Source organism: Pipistrellus hanaki (assembly GCF_964339955.1).
Source record: "Pipistrellus hanaki genome assembly, chromosome: 9".
NCBI lineage: Eukaryota > Metazoa > Chordata > Mammalia > Chiroptera > Vespertilionidae > Pipistrellus > Pipistrellus hanaki.
Window position 1 is genome coordinate 13,078,807 of NC_140511.1, and position 17,507 is coordinate 13,096,313.

Genomic DNA, 17,507 nt, shown 5'->3' on the forward strand with positions numbered 1-17,507 from the left:
TGCTAATTAACCATCACTCTGTCACAAAGATGGCTACACCCACAGCTGAAGCCAAGTTCCCATAAGGAGCCTTAACAAGCAATCAGGAGGGACCTGAGGCTATGCCCTCCTCTACCCTGATGGGGCTTGACAGGGGACCTCTGGCCATGTCTCCTGCCTTGTCACCAGGCTGGGGGACTCTCAGGCCATGCCCCCATGCGATTTTGAGGTGAATGTGGGTGGGGACTTGATTCTGTGTCCTGTGGTGTGCCCTAGACTCTGACAGGAGGAAGGTTTTCCAAATAAAGTTATATTGTGAGGTACTGGGGGTTAGGACTTTAACCCATTAATTTTGGGGCTACAATAACTGGATCACTGAGGGTGAATTTTGTAAATACCTTTATATTGAACTAGAGGCCTGATGCAAGGGGCTCGGCCCTCATAGCCCCAGCTGTCTCAGCCAGCCCTTGCAGGCCCAGCTTATCCAGAAGGTTCGTCGGATGGTTGTTACACAGCATATTAATAATTTAGTGCAGAACAAACAATATATAACTGGAGACCTGAGACACTTAAGAGAAATCACCACTTATATATCAGCCACATCCATGATTTTATCTGTCTTTCCCAGTGCTGGGAATAGTGCCTCCCAGTAGATATTCAATAAATATTTGAGGAAAGCATGAATGGAAGACATGGCATGGTACTAGGCATGCAAGTTGTTTGTGTATTCCTTACGAGTAGTTGTGAGGAAACAAGAGGTGAAACATTTGTCATAGAATCACTCGTGTGGGTGTTCATGGGTGTGTGTTCTCGCATGGTGCCAGCACAGACTGATGCCCGGTTTCACAGTACAAAGGCATTCTACTCTCTGAAAGCCGCGTGGTCCTGCACTTGCCCTCGAGTTCCTGCCTCCTTTACCACAAGGCAGCGGTTCTCAACCTGTGGGTGGCAACCCCTTTGGACGTTGAGCGATCCTTTCACAGGGGTTGCCTAAGACCATTGGAAAACACAGATATTTACGATTCGTAACAGTAGCAAAATTACAGTTATGAAGTAGAAACGAAAATAATTTTATGGTTGAGGGTCACCACAACATGAGGAACTGTGGCGGCATTAGGAAGGTTGAGAACCACTGCCATAAGGAGACTGGCCCTGCGGTAAACCAGATACTGGAAGTTTCTATTGTAACCCAGGGCACCTAGATTCTCTAGGTCCTAGACCTAGACATGACTAGGAGTGGCGGCTCAGAGAAGTCCCTCGGAGGCCCAAAGGGTGCCCAGGCTGGCCCTGACTGCGTGGCATGGCCTCAGACTGAGCAGACATAAGAATCGACACTAAAACCCATTCATTTGACCACTGCTAAGTGCCCAGCTGTCTGAATTCTGGCTTTCCCGAGATCCAATTAGCAAGGGGCGCCTGCCACAGCCTCCAGGCCGGCAGAGGGAGCCCGGCCACAGGGCGTGGCGCAGAGACTTCCGGGCGCTGCGCGGAGACTTCCGGGAGCTGCGCAGAAGGCTTTCGGGAGCAGCGCGCAGTGCGCAGCCCAGGCGTGAGGCTCCGCCCACCCCAGCCACCGTCACCCCGGGACGTGGCAGGAGCGGAACTGCCAGGCGATGAGCGGTGCGGCTCCCGGCCGGCGCCGCTGGGCGCGAGTGTCCCGTCTCGTCTCCTTCAGCGCGACCCACCGGCTCCACTGGTGGGTTGTGCCCCCAGCGCGGGGGGTGGGGCGGGCCCGGCGCGGGGCCGCGGGTGTGCGCTCCGAGGTGAGGGCGGCGCGCCCGCTCGGCCCTGGCCCGTCAGGCTCTTTTGGCGACACCGTTAGGGACTGTCAGAGTGACCGGTGGGCAGTCCAGCCGCCGGCGAGGGAGAAGGCGCTGGCTCCGTGACCTCGTGGTCTCAGCGGGGCGGTAACGGTCAGTGTGGCGAACCTCGCCCAGATCACACAGAGCCCGGCGCTTCGTAAGCACTCATAAGTGTTAGCTTCCGAACTAATAAAAGTACAGCACAAGTGTTGTCCTCTTGTCACTTAAGAGAGAATGGAGCCAATGTTCACTTCCCCAAGGCAGCTCCGAGAGCAAGCAGCACAGTTGCATCCCACTACTTGATGGCACTAGAATTGGTTCATTTTAAAAAATATATTTTTGTTGATTTTGGAGAGGAAGGGAGAGAGATAGAAACATCAATGACGAAAGAGAATCATCAGTGGGCTGCCTCCTGCAGGCTTCCTACTGGGGATCCAGCCCACAACCCCAGCATGTGCCCCACCAGGCATGGAACTAGGATCTGGCCCATAGGTTGATGCTTAAGACTGAGCCAGGCCTGCGGGGCTAAAGTTGATTTTGAGGAGAGATTTGCCCCTCAATAGCAAGCTCCACTCTGAGCACCCACTCCCCCATCCATAAAATAAGGATAATAGTTTCTACCTAGCAAGGTCCATCCATCATTCACTGGAGAGGTATTTCTTGGGGCTTGTCAGGCCTTGTGCCAGATAACGGATGTAGCGGTGAGCAGTGAGCACCCGCCTGCCTTCTGGGTGGAGTGTGCAATCTGGTCAATACTGTGGAAGGTACAGTGAGATCATTTTGTGCAAAAGCTTTGAACTGTAACATTTTAAATGTAAGAAATGCAGGAGCAGGAGAAGATGGGGGAAAATAATAAAGTGGGTCTCAACCAGAAAAGGGGTTCTATAATAGAAAGCTTGAACATATGAGGGTAGTAAGGGACTCATTATTGATGCAAAGATTGGACAGGTAGAGACATAAAAATCCATTAAGCAAGGTGCTCTCTGCCTGGAACAACAGTTGAGTATGTAATTGTAAAGTGTCACCTGATTTGAATGCCCCTCAATGGACTGGGGAAGTTATCAGTGGAGGGATGATAAAGCAAGATTGTTAAAGAAGAGACTAATAGGTCATGTAATTATTTCTCAGGAGCAATGAGAATTTAAAAAAAAATATTTTATTGATTTTGTACAGAGAGGAAGGGAGAGAGATAGAGAGTTAGAAACCTCGATGAGAGAGTGTCATCGATCAGCTGCCTCTTGCACACCCCCTACTGGGGATATGCCCGCAACCAAGGTACATGCCCTTGACTGGAATCGAACCCGGGTCCCTTCAGTCCCCAAGCCGACGCTCTATCCATTGAGCCAAACCAGTTTCGGTAGCAATGAGAATTTAAACCACTTGACGACAAGCATCTTTTATCATTCAGCTGTGCCTAATATGTATAATAGTAGGTACTCAGTAATGTTGAGTTGAGAAATGGAAGGGCCTTGAGCAGATCAGGTTTTGGAATCTTGCTATGGAACAAGGGGGTTGAAAGTGCTTATGCTAATTTGTATGGTGTAGTAGTCTAATTGGGGGGCATACAGTGGTTCCTGACATAAAGCTGAATAATGAAACCCAGGTGATTTATGATTCTCCATTTGATGAGCTAAAGTATTAATAAATTGTGAAACTTATATTGACCTTTTTTCCCCCCCCTGGTTAGCAAATCTCTGAGTAATGGAGAAAATTTGAAACTGTTTGGAAAATGCAACAACCCAAATGGTCATGGGCACAATTACAAAGGTGAGAGGAAAACTGATGAAATTTAGCCCTTTCAGTAAGAGTGGGAGAATTTTAGCAAATACATTCTTAATGAGTAGAAAAACGTATGGGCAGAGCAGTAATGCTTTGAGCCTTGAATGAGAGGTTAAGTGGAAGTTCAGAATGAAAAGAGCTGTTGCCTTGGTGGGATGTGTTTTAGCTTTTATCTTGCAATTAATTGACTGCTTTGATAGATAGTCCAAAATAATTAATGGTTTAAATAATTTTTTTTTTGGCTTTAGTGTACATATTGAGATTTTTTTGGGCACGTTTCATTCTAATTAGGTGTTGCTGAGGCTAATGTTAAAATTAGATTGTATTCTTTGAATAAGTAATGATTGACAAAAGGGGGGTGTTGGTTGGGAATATGCTGTATGGAGGGAAGTAGGTTGAGTTGAAAATTTTGCCAGCAGTGTCGAAGAAAGAAAGTAATTTATACCAGAATTAGAGAGTTGATTGTTTGAAATATAGTAATGTCTCAAAAAAAAAAACAGGTATGTAAGCCGTTGAGTATCACTGTATATGGTATGGTGGATTAAGACCAGGAAAGGTATCAGAAGATCAGGATTTCTAGTTTAGTTATTGCCTCTTACTTGATCTATGATACCTTTCATTCTTAGTTTGTTATTTTTCATATAATATCCCATGGTGTTTGTATGGAGCTGAAAAAATATGGAAGTTCTTAATTTGTAAAGTATTCTTATTACCATGATTTTTCAAATGCTTCGTACAAACACTTGTTAATTTACAAAGTATGACTGTATACATTCGTCTGAGTAAAGGGATAAGAGTTTTATTCCCCTGCCTCCCCAAAAAGAGTTTTAGTTACAGTAGTAGTTTTGCTTGCTTAGAAAGGTAGTGCCCAAAAGGTACTGACAGAGTCTGCAGCTGGACTTCTTCCTGTATATTTCCTACTTTACAGGCAGCGATGGGGCAGCATCTTGATCCTTTCTCGTGGAGATTTCTAACTAGTGCCATCAACATCATAAGCAGAATTTATCCCCTTCTTGGCTTTGGATTAGCTCTTCTGCTTAGCTAAAGCTCATACTAAGCTCTTCTGACTTGGTTGACTCTTGCTTTGGTTGATAAAACAATCTTAACTAAGAGGACAGATTTTTTGGGGGCAATATAAATACAGCTTTATGGGGCAGAGATCTAAAAATATATGTTGCTAACTTGTGCTTGGATGTTAATCTGTTGAAAGTCATGTTAGTCTTTTGGTCTTTTGTTTTCTTTCCCATAGTTGTGGTGACAGTACATGGAGAGGTATGTGCTGAATGTGTCGGTGTGTCCTCTTTCTGCCAATGTATAAATTCAGTGCTGACAAATTCTGTTCAAGTCATTATTGCTTCAGTATTGTCTGTTGTGTCTGGTGAGCTGCTGCCATTCCAGGCCTTTCCTCTCTCTAAGTGTCATCTTTAATGTGCTGTATGTGGGCAGGTAGAAGAGTAATACAATGAAAGGATATTTGGAGCACTTGGTGTTCCCGTGCTGAGACTGATGATTGTGTTGGGGGTGAAGGCAAATGTGGACACAATTTCTGCACGTTGTACAGGCTTTAATAATTTACCAGAGGTTTAAATATGAAGAGGATGTTATAGTAATGTTCTCCTCTATTTATTCTTCAGATCGATCCTGTTACAGGCATGGTTATGAATTTGACTGACCTCAAAGGGTATATGGAGGTAATGGCATGTTTGGTGCTTATTATGTGCCATCCCTTAAGTAATTCCCATCAGCTACTGGCTTTCCCAACCAAGTAACTATGAGTTCCATGATGGGGTGAGTGGAATTGGGTGTGGGAATAGGGGAGTAGTTGGAGGAACTACTTTCATGTTCTTCTAATGGTGTTTGGGTGACTAAATGGAAATTGTCACTATTGTATTACAGTGATGGAGATAAATGCAGCATGCTCATCTTATATTCCTGGCTGCCTTTAACAGTTTCCTACATTTAACAATTTCTACTCTTGTTTCAAAATACAGATTTCTTCTTGAAGTTTTCTTTTTTTCCCCTCTGAATTTTTTATAAAGTAAATCTTTGATAATAGATTTTAACACTACCCCGTTTTAGTCATTCTAGCCTGATTATAAAGCACTGGGGCAGTTCGTCATAAGGGTAACACAAAAGAATGTGTTCAATAAAGGACTTACTGATTGTATCACTTTAGAATTTTTGCATTGTAAGAGACTGTAGATAATATCTAAGTAATTTCTTCATGTCACAGATTGTTTGAGAGATGCTAAACAGTTAACTCCAGGTCATATACTGTAATTAGTCCTTTACAAAGTTGAGAGTAGATTTGCTTGTATCCAGCTAGGCTTTTATTATGTCATCATTTCACCTGTTTATTGAGTTCTTTGCTTCAGGTTTGCTCCTTCCATTTGTTTCATAAAAATGTTATTTATAAACATTATTTCTTGCACATTCATTATCATCCATATATTCAAGTTTGCCTACTTTGCATCAGTGTTTGGGCTAAGTAATAGGAATGCAAAGATGAATGGGACAGAGTACTTTCCCACAGGATGCTCATGTTAATTTTTTTTTTCTAGTTGGTAGACAATAAGTTCTCACAGGGTAAAAAAGATGAAGGGATTGAGAAGTACAGATTGGTAGTTACAAAATTGTCATGGAGATGTATAGTACAGCATAGAAAATATATTCAATAATATTGTAATAACTATGTATGGTACCAGGTAGGTATTGGAAATATCAGGGGAACACTTTATAAAATATATGGTTATTTAGCCATTATGCTGTACATCTGAAAATAATACAAAATAATATTGAATGTAAAGTGTAAGTGAAAAAAGGTTTTCAGCAAATTGGTTGAATAAATGAATAAGGGAGTTAGTGAATGAACAGCAGCGCTGTGCTTAAAGTGCTTTTGGAAAGCTATAGAGACAGAATTCTTACATAGGGTGACATTTAAGACAGCAGTATGAGAAATATGAGATGCCCTAAGTAAGCATTATGATTAAATACATCTTTGTTTACCACCTTGAAGGACATCATACACTCCCGTCAGTAAAAGTGGCTCATCATGGCATATAGTGCAAAGTCAGAGTCCTGTTGAAGAGGCTGCAGTGGAAAAGTTGAGACTTGAACTGGAATTAAAGATAAAACAAAGATATTTCTTTTCATGATATCTATGTGGGTATCACTTAATCTATTTTAAAGGTAGTTTGGTTTAGGATTTACTATTTTTGTGATTATGATTTTTCTAAAAAAAATGATTGCTATTTTTATTATTTTTTAATTAAAAAAATATATTTTATTGATTTTGTACAGAGAGGAAGGGAGAGAGATAGAAACATCCATGAGAGAGAGTCATCGATCAGCTGCCTCTTGCACACCCCCTACTGGGGATATGCCCGCAACCAAGGTACATGCCCTTGACCGGAATCGAACCCAGGACCCTTCAGTCCCCAATCCGACGCTCTATCCATTGAGCCAAACCGGCCCTGGCTATTTTTATTATTAATGTACACTTGTTAGACCATACCACATGGAGAATTAGATTACTTTGATTTTGAACAATATAGCTAATTAAAAGTAAAAAATTAGAAAATGCTTAGCTTTTATACAATATAGCTAAAAACTTAGAATAAAGCAATTACAATTCTTGATATTGATAAAGGAAAACATGTTAATATATAAGCATTAGGAAGAAATGCAGTTATGTCATATTTTTTCTTCTAAGGTTTTAAGATAATTTTTAAATTATTCCTTATAGCAGAAATGTGGTACTATTAATGTAATATCAGTTTTAGTCTGCCTTATAAAATGTAGTACTCACTGAATCTCTCCTAGTGACATTGTGGCATTGTCTTGAAGGTGAGACTCTTATGGAGTAGTATTTTTGGTAACTTTTTGGACAGCATGCAAGAGTGTTAAACTGAATTCTGAATCACAGTGGCTGTTATGAGAAAACTCCAGTGAATACTCTACTTATTGGTTTCTTAACCTCTTTGCATTCAGTAAGAAGGACAAATAGTCATTATGAGGGCTAATGTTATTTCACAATTTTAAAAATTCTGAAATTGCTTCATAAGACACAGATAAAGTACACAGTAAAAGTATTGAGTTAGTGGCTAAATGATAACTTTTAGAGGCAAAGGTAGAACACTTTGGAATCTGAGTCATAAATGGAATTGATGTTTTTCCTCTGTTTTGTCTGTAGGAGGCAATCATGAAACCCCTTGATCATAAGAATCTGGATTTAGATGTACCATACTTTGCAGATGTTGTAAGGTGAGTGTGACTATATAACCTAATAATAGAGTAATATGTAAATTAGCCATCACTCTGCTATGCAGGCCACGCCCACCAGCCACACCCAATAGCTAATCAGAGTGAGTATGCAAATTGATCCAACAAAGATGGCAGTTAATTTGCATATGCGGAGGGAGGGAAAGCAAGGCGGCTCTGGCTGCTGGAGGGAAAGCACTGGCAGCATGTGCGGGGCGGGGCAGGGCAGGGCAATGTGTGCAGAGTGGCATGCACAGAGGTGGTGGCTGCGGGAGGCAACAGGGGCGGTGGGTGTGGTGGGTTGGGTGGGCAGGGTGGGGTGCACAACAGCAGCCTGTGCGGGCCCAAGAGGCAGCAGCAGCGGGCGTGGCCACAGAGGCAGGGGCAGTGGGCGGGTGCAGTGGGTCCAGTGTGCGGGACAAGGCGCGCAGTGGTGGTGGCAGCACGCTACGCAGCCGCACGCGGGTGTGGTGGGGTATGCGGGGAACGGCAGAGGTGGGGGTGGCAGGAGGGAAGCGCACCGGAAGTCTTGCAGGAATAGAGTTTTTGTTTAATGACACCTTTTAAAAATAGAATTTCTGTTCTCCATAAATATTAAACATTAAATTTAATTTATTTGTCTTTTGATCTTCTCTCCTTTTCTCTACAGCACAACAGAAAATGTAGCTGTGTATATCTGGGATAACCTCCAGAAATTTCTTCCTGTGGGGATTCTTTATAAAGTAAAAGTATATGAAACTGATAATAATATTGTAGTCTATAAAGGAGAATAGGCCTTAGGAGTCAATACTATAGATTCTATAGAAATCTATAGTATAGAAATGTTCAATTTCTGTCCACATTTGAAAAATATCTTTATCCCCTTGGACTATTAAGACACCATCACATAGTTACTGCACCTCCACATTGTTCTGGAATGCCTGATTCATTGTAATCATTGTAAGACTTGTATTAAATTCAAATCTATTTTATTTAAAACCAAATTTGTAATGTATCATGAGTATCATTAGGAGTGCCTGTTTTGTATAGATTAAAAATCACTTCACTGCAGTTGTTGCTTTATGCTTTTGATTTTCACCACCCTGGATTCCTTGTGGGCAAAGTCTTTATTCTAAGCAGAGTACCTAGTGATTTTTGTTGATTAAATCAATGGCATATTGATGGAAACTTGAAACTTATAGTGCCTTAGCCATGATGAATACTTGGTCAATATTTTTAGAATTGAAAAACATGAAAGTTTTGAGGCTTCAATTCCAGTCCCAGTGCTGTTACTGTTCATTTGTGCCACTTCTATCTCAGAGCCTTAGGGATGCTGGACCAGAGGCTTCCTAAAGCTGCTCCTGTCTGCTCTCAGAGTTATATCTCCATAATTTTAAATACCAAATGAGTATATATTCATTTAGATAAGGAAAAAGATTGATATGGGATTGTGTGGAGCTCTGACCAGAGTACACTGGAGGTTAAAGGCCCACTCGGCATATACACACGTGCAGGCCCTGACATGGCAGTGTTGCTATCTTAAAGGCCCCTTTGCCCTACACATGTGCCAGGGCAATGACTCAGCAGTAGCGCTGTGTGTACTGTGAAAGTACATCCTCATGCGACTTGCTTATGTTAATGTAGCACGGGTGTGACTAATTGGCCTGAGGCCTCTTTTGTTTGAGTATATATGGTAAAGGGCTTCCCAGACAAGAAAAAGCTAAAGGAGTTCATCATCCCCAAATCAGCATTAAATGAAATATTATAGGATCTTCTTTTAGAAGAAGATAAAAAATATGAACAATAAAATATAAATACATAGCTATCAACAATTGAATCTAAATACAAGATAAACAGAAAAACAAAAAACAAAACAAAACCAGATAAATGAACAAGCAGAACAGAAACATATTCATAGATAACAGAGAACATGTTGATGGTTGCTAGATGGGAGGGTGGTTAGGGAAATGGGAGAAAAGGTGAAGGGATTAAGAAGTACAAATTGGTTGTTACAGAATAGTCATGGGGATGTAAAGTACAGAATAAGGAATATAGTAAATAATATCCTTTTTAAAAAAAAATAAATCTTTATTGTTCATATTATTACAAATGTTCCTCATTTTTTCCCCCTCCATTGCTCCCCTCCACCAGGTTCCCACCCCACCCTCTGTCCTTTCCCCACCCCCCCCATTGTCCTCATCCATAGGTGCACAGTTTATGTTCAGTCTCTTCCTACACCCCCCCACTCCCCTTTTCCCCAAGAATCGTCAGTTCACTCCCCTTCCATACCTCTGATTCTATTATATTCACCAGTTAATATTGTTCATCAGATTTTTAGATTTCCTTGGTTTTTAGATTCACTTGTTGATAGTTAGGTATTTGTTGTGCATAATTTTTATCTTTATTTTCTTTCTCTTCCGAAAGAACCCCCTTCAGCAATTCATATAATTCTGTCTTGGCAGTGATGAACTCTTTTAGCTTTTTTATTTTATTTTATTAGTGAAGCTTTTTTTCTGGCCTTTGATTCTGAGTGATAGCTTTGCTGGGTAGATTATTTTTGGCTGTAGGTTCTTGCTATTCATTACCTTGAATATTTCTTGCCATTCTCGTCTGGCCTGCATGGTTTCTGTTGAGAAATCAGCTGATAGTCATATGGGTGCTCCTTTATAGGTAACTACCTGCTTTGCTCTTGCTGCTTTTAATATTCTCTCTTTGTCTTTTGCTCTTGGCATTTTAATTATGATTTGTCTTGGTGTAGTCCTCTTTGGATTCCTTTGGTTTGGAGTTCTGTGTGCTTCCTGGACTTGTAAGTCTAATTCTTTCACCAGGTGGGGGAAGTTTTCTGTCACTATTTCTTTCAGTATGTTTTTGGTATCTTGCTCTCTCTTCTTCTGGGACACCCATAATTCTGATGTTGGTTCGCTTGAAGTTGTCCCAGAGGTTTCTTACATTATCTTCAACTTTCTGGATTCTCTTGTCTTCTTGCTTCTGTGGAGGAGTGTCTTCTGGCTCTTTATGTTCCAAATCTTTGACTTGATTCTTGCGATCTTCCATTCTGTTTTTAGGACTCTGTATAATATTTTTATTTCAGACAATGTATTCTTTATTTCTTGTTGATCCCTTATTATTTCTTGTTGATTCCTTATTATTTCTAGTTTATTCCTTTTCATATCCTCATAGGTCTCGTTTATTTTATCGGCCTTTTCTAGGAAATTCTTGAAAAACCTTATAAGCGTGGTTTTGAACTCTCTATCCAGTCGCTTTTTGTCCTCTATTTCTTTCGTTTGTGATCTGTTTCCTTGTCTCGGAATTTTTGCAGCCTCCCTGAGTTGGTAGCCTTAAAAGTCTCTGTGTTCAGCTTGGATGGGGTGGAGTTCCAGGGTGGAGCCTACAGCCTTGGCTTCCGTCAGCCACATCAGCCACACCCTATGCGGCTCCTGAGTCTCAGTGTTCCTCAGAGTCCTTCAGTGCTCGCTGCAAGCACCTCTGAGAGAAAGGTGCCCTCGAGTTTCGCCTCCTACCAAACAGTCTAAGCTCTCCCCCAATGAGCCCGGAACTGGGGTTCAGTTCAGTTGGAAGTGGGGTTCAGAGCAGTCTGGAACTTTTGTCTCCTTCCTGCTAGGGCAATCCAGTGGCACAGTCAACTGTCCGTTCTCTGGGCGCAATGTGCGCACCTCCGGGACTTCCTTTCGCCGCTCCTCTGAGTTTCCGCCTTACAGCCCAGGCTCCCTCTGTATGAGCCTTGTTCCCCAGGGTCTGGCCTAGAACTGGGGTTCAGTGCTGTCAGATCTGGGGTTCAGCACAATCTGGAGCTTTTATTTACTTCCCTCTAGGGAACACCAGCCAGGCACTCAGCCTCCCCCTCCTCTCTGGCTCCATCCTCTTCGCGCTTGCAACGTGTCTCCGTACCTTAGGCTTTTACAGCTCCTCTGATTTTCCTTCTGGTTTTCTGTTTCCTTCTCATTGTAGAATTTCCAGTCAGTCGACTCTCCTGTAGTTCTGGGTAATGTCCATTTTGTATTTTAGTTGTATTTTATTGAAATTGTTGTGTGAGGCTGCAGTTAGGTGTTTACCTATGCCGCCATCTTGGATTCTCTCTAGTAAATAATATTCTAATAACTGGTGTCAGGTGGGTGCAAGATTTGTTGGGATGATCACTTAAGTTATGTAATGTCTAATCACTGGAGCAAACATTCAAAACTAAAATAATATTGTAGATCAACTGTAATTGAAAATAAAAATGATATAAATAAATAAATTAAAAAAATAAAAGAAGGGCTAGTTTTATCTGTTACTTTTCAGAGTTTTAGTTGCTCCTATGTAGAGCAACAGATGGGCAGTGGGGTGTCTTGTGGGCATCTCATTTCCAAAGTCAAGTTCTGAATTCTTTAAAATTTATTTTCCATTAGTCTTTCTTAAAAATGATACTACCATCCATTTATTTTTGTTAAGCCAGAAACATGGGAATGGTCTTGATTTCTACCTCTTACTTCTGTCAGAAAGTTCTGTAGGTCTTACCTTTAAAATACATAATTGTCTATCTTTACATTTCCAGTGCCACCACCCAGTCCAACCGCCACACTTTCTTGCCTGGGTTACTGACATGGCCTCTTTCCTGGTCTGCTTTCACTTTGGTTCTCTTCCACACTCCTGTCACCACCTCTCCTCCCCCTCTCATGTTACTCCTTGAAAGCGTCCGCTAGCCTGCTGTAACTTAATACCACATCTCGGAGTTTTGCCCTTGTCATGCTCCCCTTCCTGGAATGCTGTCCATATCCTCTGCCCCATCCTTTTCATAAAACCTATTATTCTTCAGATCTCGGCCTAAATTTCACCCTCTTGATCACCCATTCTATGTATTTTCTATTATAATACCTACATACTCCCCTGTCTTCCAGTGTTAAAATGTATGTGCTTCCTTTGTCTTATTTATTTGCTTATAAGTTTATTGTCCGTCCCAACCACAAGGATGTCAATGTCATGAGGGCCAGAGCCATGTTTGCTTTATTCACTCTGGTTGCCCCAGGACCTAGTCCAGTGCTTGCTACATAGCAGGTGCTGAATAATTAGTTATTGAATGAGTGACAGTGCCTGCCATCTCCAAAGAACTGGTTGAACCCGGTTTGAGATTTAACACCAAACTTTTTAAACATACTTCAGAAAGGGGGTTATTCTTTATGTGTGTCAGCTTAGAGAACACCCACCATGACATGGAGTAAATCTCCTGAGTATTTCTCCAAACTGGTGTATCTAGCTAACTTTACCTTCCTGGAAATTTTCCATTTCCATTTTTGGGAAAGATTTGTTTTAGTCCCCAACTACTAATTTAAGTAAAAAATAAACTGGAATTCTGAATCAAGGATCTTCCAGTAAACTCTCCGCACGCCCCCCCTCTCCCCCCCCAAACTTCACTGTCATTTGTTAGCAGCCCAGACTCAGGACTCAGGGGCTCACTGACAAGGTATTCCCTGTATAACAGGGTAACAGTAGTTCATAATTACTGTCCTGGCTTGTTGGGAGTAGGTTTGACACAGGCAGAGAGGGCTCAGCTAGTCTTGCAGAGAATGCTTTTTGTTTGGCCTCTGAGTACAGGGTTCCACGTGGAATGCAGAACTGAACAGATGTGTGGCAATACTGAGGCAACGTGTTTTCCAGCAAACAAGGGCCAAATTTGTTGCTGTACTAATCTTACCTAATAATAGACAAACATCTAAATTGACAGTACCTCTGGCATCCCCACAGCCAAAAAGGAATGAGTATGCAAATGAGCCCAACAAAGATGGCAGGTTAATTTGCATACGCAGGTGCAGAGCGGCTGGGTGGGGTGGAACGCCTGCTATGAAGGGCGGAGGGGCGGAAGGAGCTACAGGAGCAGTGCTGTGGCCGGGAGCGGGGATTTGCAGGCTACCGGGTGGCCGGGAGTGAAGCCAGGGGAAAGAAGGCCTATTTTTGCATGAATATCATGCAATGGGCCTCTAGTCTACCTAATAAAAGAGTAGCATGCTAATTGACTGTATCTTTCCAAGACCCACCAGCCAATCAGGAGTGAGTATGCAAATAAACCCAACAAAAATGGTGGGTTAATTTGCATATGTAGGCACTAAGCAGCCAGGGATGGGGTGGGACACTTGTCCCGCTGCTCAGGGCCTCTGGGCAAGGTGGGAAGACAGAAAGGCGGCAATGGCCAGAGCAGAAAAGCTGCTCTGGCCAGAGCGAAGGCAGTGCTGGCAGCCAGGGGACTATTGAAGGTGCATTGGTACAATAGTCCTTAATAATTCCCAAAGCACCAGGGGAAAGCCAAGGGTCCATTCTTGAGGAGACAGCTGTATATAGAAGAGAAAAAAATGCACCCTAACCAGATTGTGCCCACATATTCCACCCACATTTGAGACTGTGTTGATATCTGTGCAATTAATGAACTTCTGTTTGTTTCTTTTTTTTTTTGCATTTGTTGGCTTGTGAATGAACATTGTGCCAGCTACTATAATACATGTCTGGTGTTTTAGTCCTTATGTTTTTAAGGCAGGAGTTAGCTCTGGTTCACCAATCAGCAATCTGGGGTTGTATTATTCAAAGTCACTCAGTAAGTGGAAGAGCTGAGATTTGAACTTATGTCTGTTTGGCTTAAAAAGAAAACCATACTCACCAATTAAAATAATGATTTCAAAAAATTTCCCAAGCTCTTTAAATGTACTTTGTCTACATATTTAGTTATTTTAGCCAATGGCTTTTTGAGTTTGTTAGATTGAAGCATCTGGTCTAAAATTATTTTTAAATATATGTATGCATAGACAAACATCAGATATTTTGGCATATGTTAAATCATTTCCAACATATCAGGTAATATATACACTGAGTGGCCAGATTATTATGATCTCTGAATGCATAATAATCTGGCCACTCACTGTACATCCTATATAATAAAATACTAATATGCAAATTGTCCCCTTGACCAGGAGTTTGACCAGCAGTCATGTCCCCTGCCCCTGGCAAGGCTTGCCAGACTCCATCCAAGCATGAATTCATGCACCGGGCCTCTAATATATATATGTATATATACACTGAGTGGCCAGATTATTATGCTTTCAGAGATCATAATAATCTGGCCACTCAGTGTATTTAACTTCATTCTGTCTATTTATATGGTTGTAACTTACATAAAAGCAGGGTAGAGGCAGTCCATATGTCCTATATTCACTGTTGAGCCCATTCAAAGCCATACATGCAGTCCAGCAACCAGAAGTAAAATAATCCTAATTTTCACTTTCCTGTTTCAACTATTTTGTAGAATAATTTAAGACATTTATCCATTATTTAAATTCTCTAGGAAAAGAGAGCATGGGAGCTGACACTAAAGGCTACTACTAGAAGCTTGAAGGGTGGAGATGAAGGCAGGGCTGGAGGGAGATTGTAAAAAGTCAGACATCAGCCGCTTATAACAGTTACAAATGCATAGTTTCAGTCCTTGTTATAGACACTGTTTTATTTGCACATATTTATATGATTGTAATACTTAGCTTTCTTACCCAGCTGGTGTGGCTCAGTGGTTGAGTGTTGATCCATGAAGCAAGAGGTCACTGGTTTGAGTCCTGGTCAGAACACATGCCTGGATTGCTGGCTAGATCCCCAGTGGGGGGGCCGTGCAGGAGGCAATAATTCCTATTTCTCTCATGGATGTTTCTATCTCTCTCTACCCTTCTCCCTTCCTCTCTAAAATCAATAAAGACACTTAAAAAAAAAACAAACTAGACTTAAAAGATACTTGAATATAATGAAAATGGTATGCAGCCACTTACTGGTGGGAGTGGCTGGAACCCAGACCTTGCCCAGGGTTTGGAGGCCACTCACCTCCGTGCAAAGAGGACCACTTGGCTCTGAGTCATGGCTCACAACAAGATCCTCCTGCGATGGCAGGAAGATTCTTACCTCTGAAGACAATGTTGGGACCAAAATATGATAGTCAAATTGCTGAAGAAAATTGGTTCTATCCCAGTATTCTCTCAAATTATCTAAAGAGTTTGAAGTTTACTAGGGCTGCTGTAACAAGTTACCACAACTGGGTGGCTTAAAACAACAGAACTTCAGATTAAAGACAATCAGAAATCTTAAAAGCAGCTGGAGAAAAGCAGTTAGTTACCTACCAGGATGCTCCCATAAAACTGTCAGCTGATTTCTCAGCAGAAACTTTGCAGACCAGAAGGGTGTAGATGAAATATTAAAAGTGATGAAAATCAAGAACCTACAACCAAGACTACTTTACCCAGCAACATTATAGGATAGATAAGGAGTTCCCAGACAAGAAAAATCCAAAGGAATTCATTATTACCAAACCAGTACTACAAGAAATGCTAAAAGGGTCTCTTTTAGAAGAAGAATAAAAAACATGAATAATAATAATAAAATGGCAATAAATACATATAAAAAATTTCTTTAAAGGCAAGTGGGTTTAAATGCTCCAATCAAAAGACATGGTGACTGAATGGGTAACAAGACCCTTATATATGTCTACAAGAGACTCAATTCAGATAAAAAGACACACACTTTGAAAGTAAAGGGATGAAAAAGGTATTTCATGAAAACGAAAACAAAATAAAAAGATGGGGCAGTAATACTTAAACCAGATAAAACGAACTTTGAAACAAAGTATATAAAAAGAGATAAAGAAGGACCTAGCAACTCCAATTCTGGTTTTTACCCAAAGAAACTCAAAACGCAAAATTGAAAAGACATACATATATATTCATATATTTATCTCAGCATTACGTACTATAACCAAGATATGGAAGCAATGTAAGGGTTCAACAATAAATGAATGGATAAAGAAGTGATGCATGTATACAATGGAATAGATGCAGCCACAAAAGAGTGAAATCTTGCCAATCTGCAACAAGGATAGACCTAGAGGGTATTATGCTAAGTAAAATAAGTCAGAGAAAGACAAATGCCAGATGATTTCAATTATGTGTGGAATGTAAAAAACAAGCAGAACAGAAACAGACTCATAATATGGAAAACATTTGGAGGTTGGAATCAGTGAAAAAGGTAAAGGGATTGAGAAGCACAAATTGGTAGGTACAGAATAGTCATGAGGATATGAAGTTCAGCATAAGAAATATAATCCTATATAATAAAGAGGGAATATGCAAATTAACCACCACTCCACCACAAAGATGGCAGCACCCACAGCAGAGGTGAGGTTTCCCAACATAAGATGGCTGCACCCAGTGGAGGCTGAGTTTCTGTAATGAGCTTTAACGAGCAATTAGCAGGGACCTGAGGCTGTGACCTCCCCGCCCCCGTGGGACTTGACAGGGACCTCAGGCCATGCCCCCCACCTGGCAGGGCTGATGAGGGACCTCAGGCCACACCCCCTGCCCTGGTGCCAGCTTGGGGGACCTCAGGCTGTGCCTCCCACCCCAGCACCGGGCCAGGGGACCTGAGGTTGCAACCCCCTGCCCAGAGGGGCTTGACGGAGGGCCTCAAGGGGCGCACCCCACCTAATGGGGCTTGACAAGGGTGGGACTGACCAGGTCTGGATCTATCCCAATGCAGGGGAGGGGGGGAGGTAGGAGAGAAGGTAGGGGACATGGCAGGGTCTGGATCTCGAGCAATTTTGAGGTGCATGTGAGTGGACGGGGACTTGACCCAGCAACTCCAATTCTGGTTATTTACCCAAAGAAACTCAAAATGCTAAATTGAAAAGACATA

General features: G+C 41.9%; 1 protein-coding gene across 3 annotated transcripts; it reads left to right on the forward strand.

Annotated features, from left to right (window-relative positions):
- Nucleotides 1-1,515: 1,515 nt before the first annotated feature.
- Nucleotides 1,516-8,870, forward strand: PTS (6-pyruvoyltetrahydropterin synthase). Of its 3 annotated transcripts, XM_084893926.1 has the most exons (6): nt 1,518-1,675; nt 3,469-3,548; nt 4,810-4,832; nt 5,195-5,251; nt 7,753-7,823; nt 8,470-8,870. In XM_084893926.1, the coding sequence occupies exons 1-6, from the start codon at nt 1,593-1,595 to the stop codon at nt 8,591-8,593; spliced, it is 438 nt and encodes a 145-aa protein (XP_084750052.1). In that variant the 5' UTR covers nt 1,518-1,592; the 3' UTR covers nt 8,594-8,870. The 3 variants fall into 3 exon arrangements, with proteins under 3 accessions (XP_084750053.1, XP_084750052.1, XP_084750054.1); XM_084893927.1 differs by lacking the exon at nt 4,810-4,832 and having other exon boundaries at nt 1,516-1,675; XM_084893928.1 differs by lacking the exons at nt 3,469-3,548; nt 4,810-4,832 and having other exon boundaries at nt 1,542-1,675.
- Nucleotides 8,871-17,507: the final 8,637 nt, after the last annotated feature.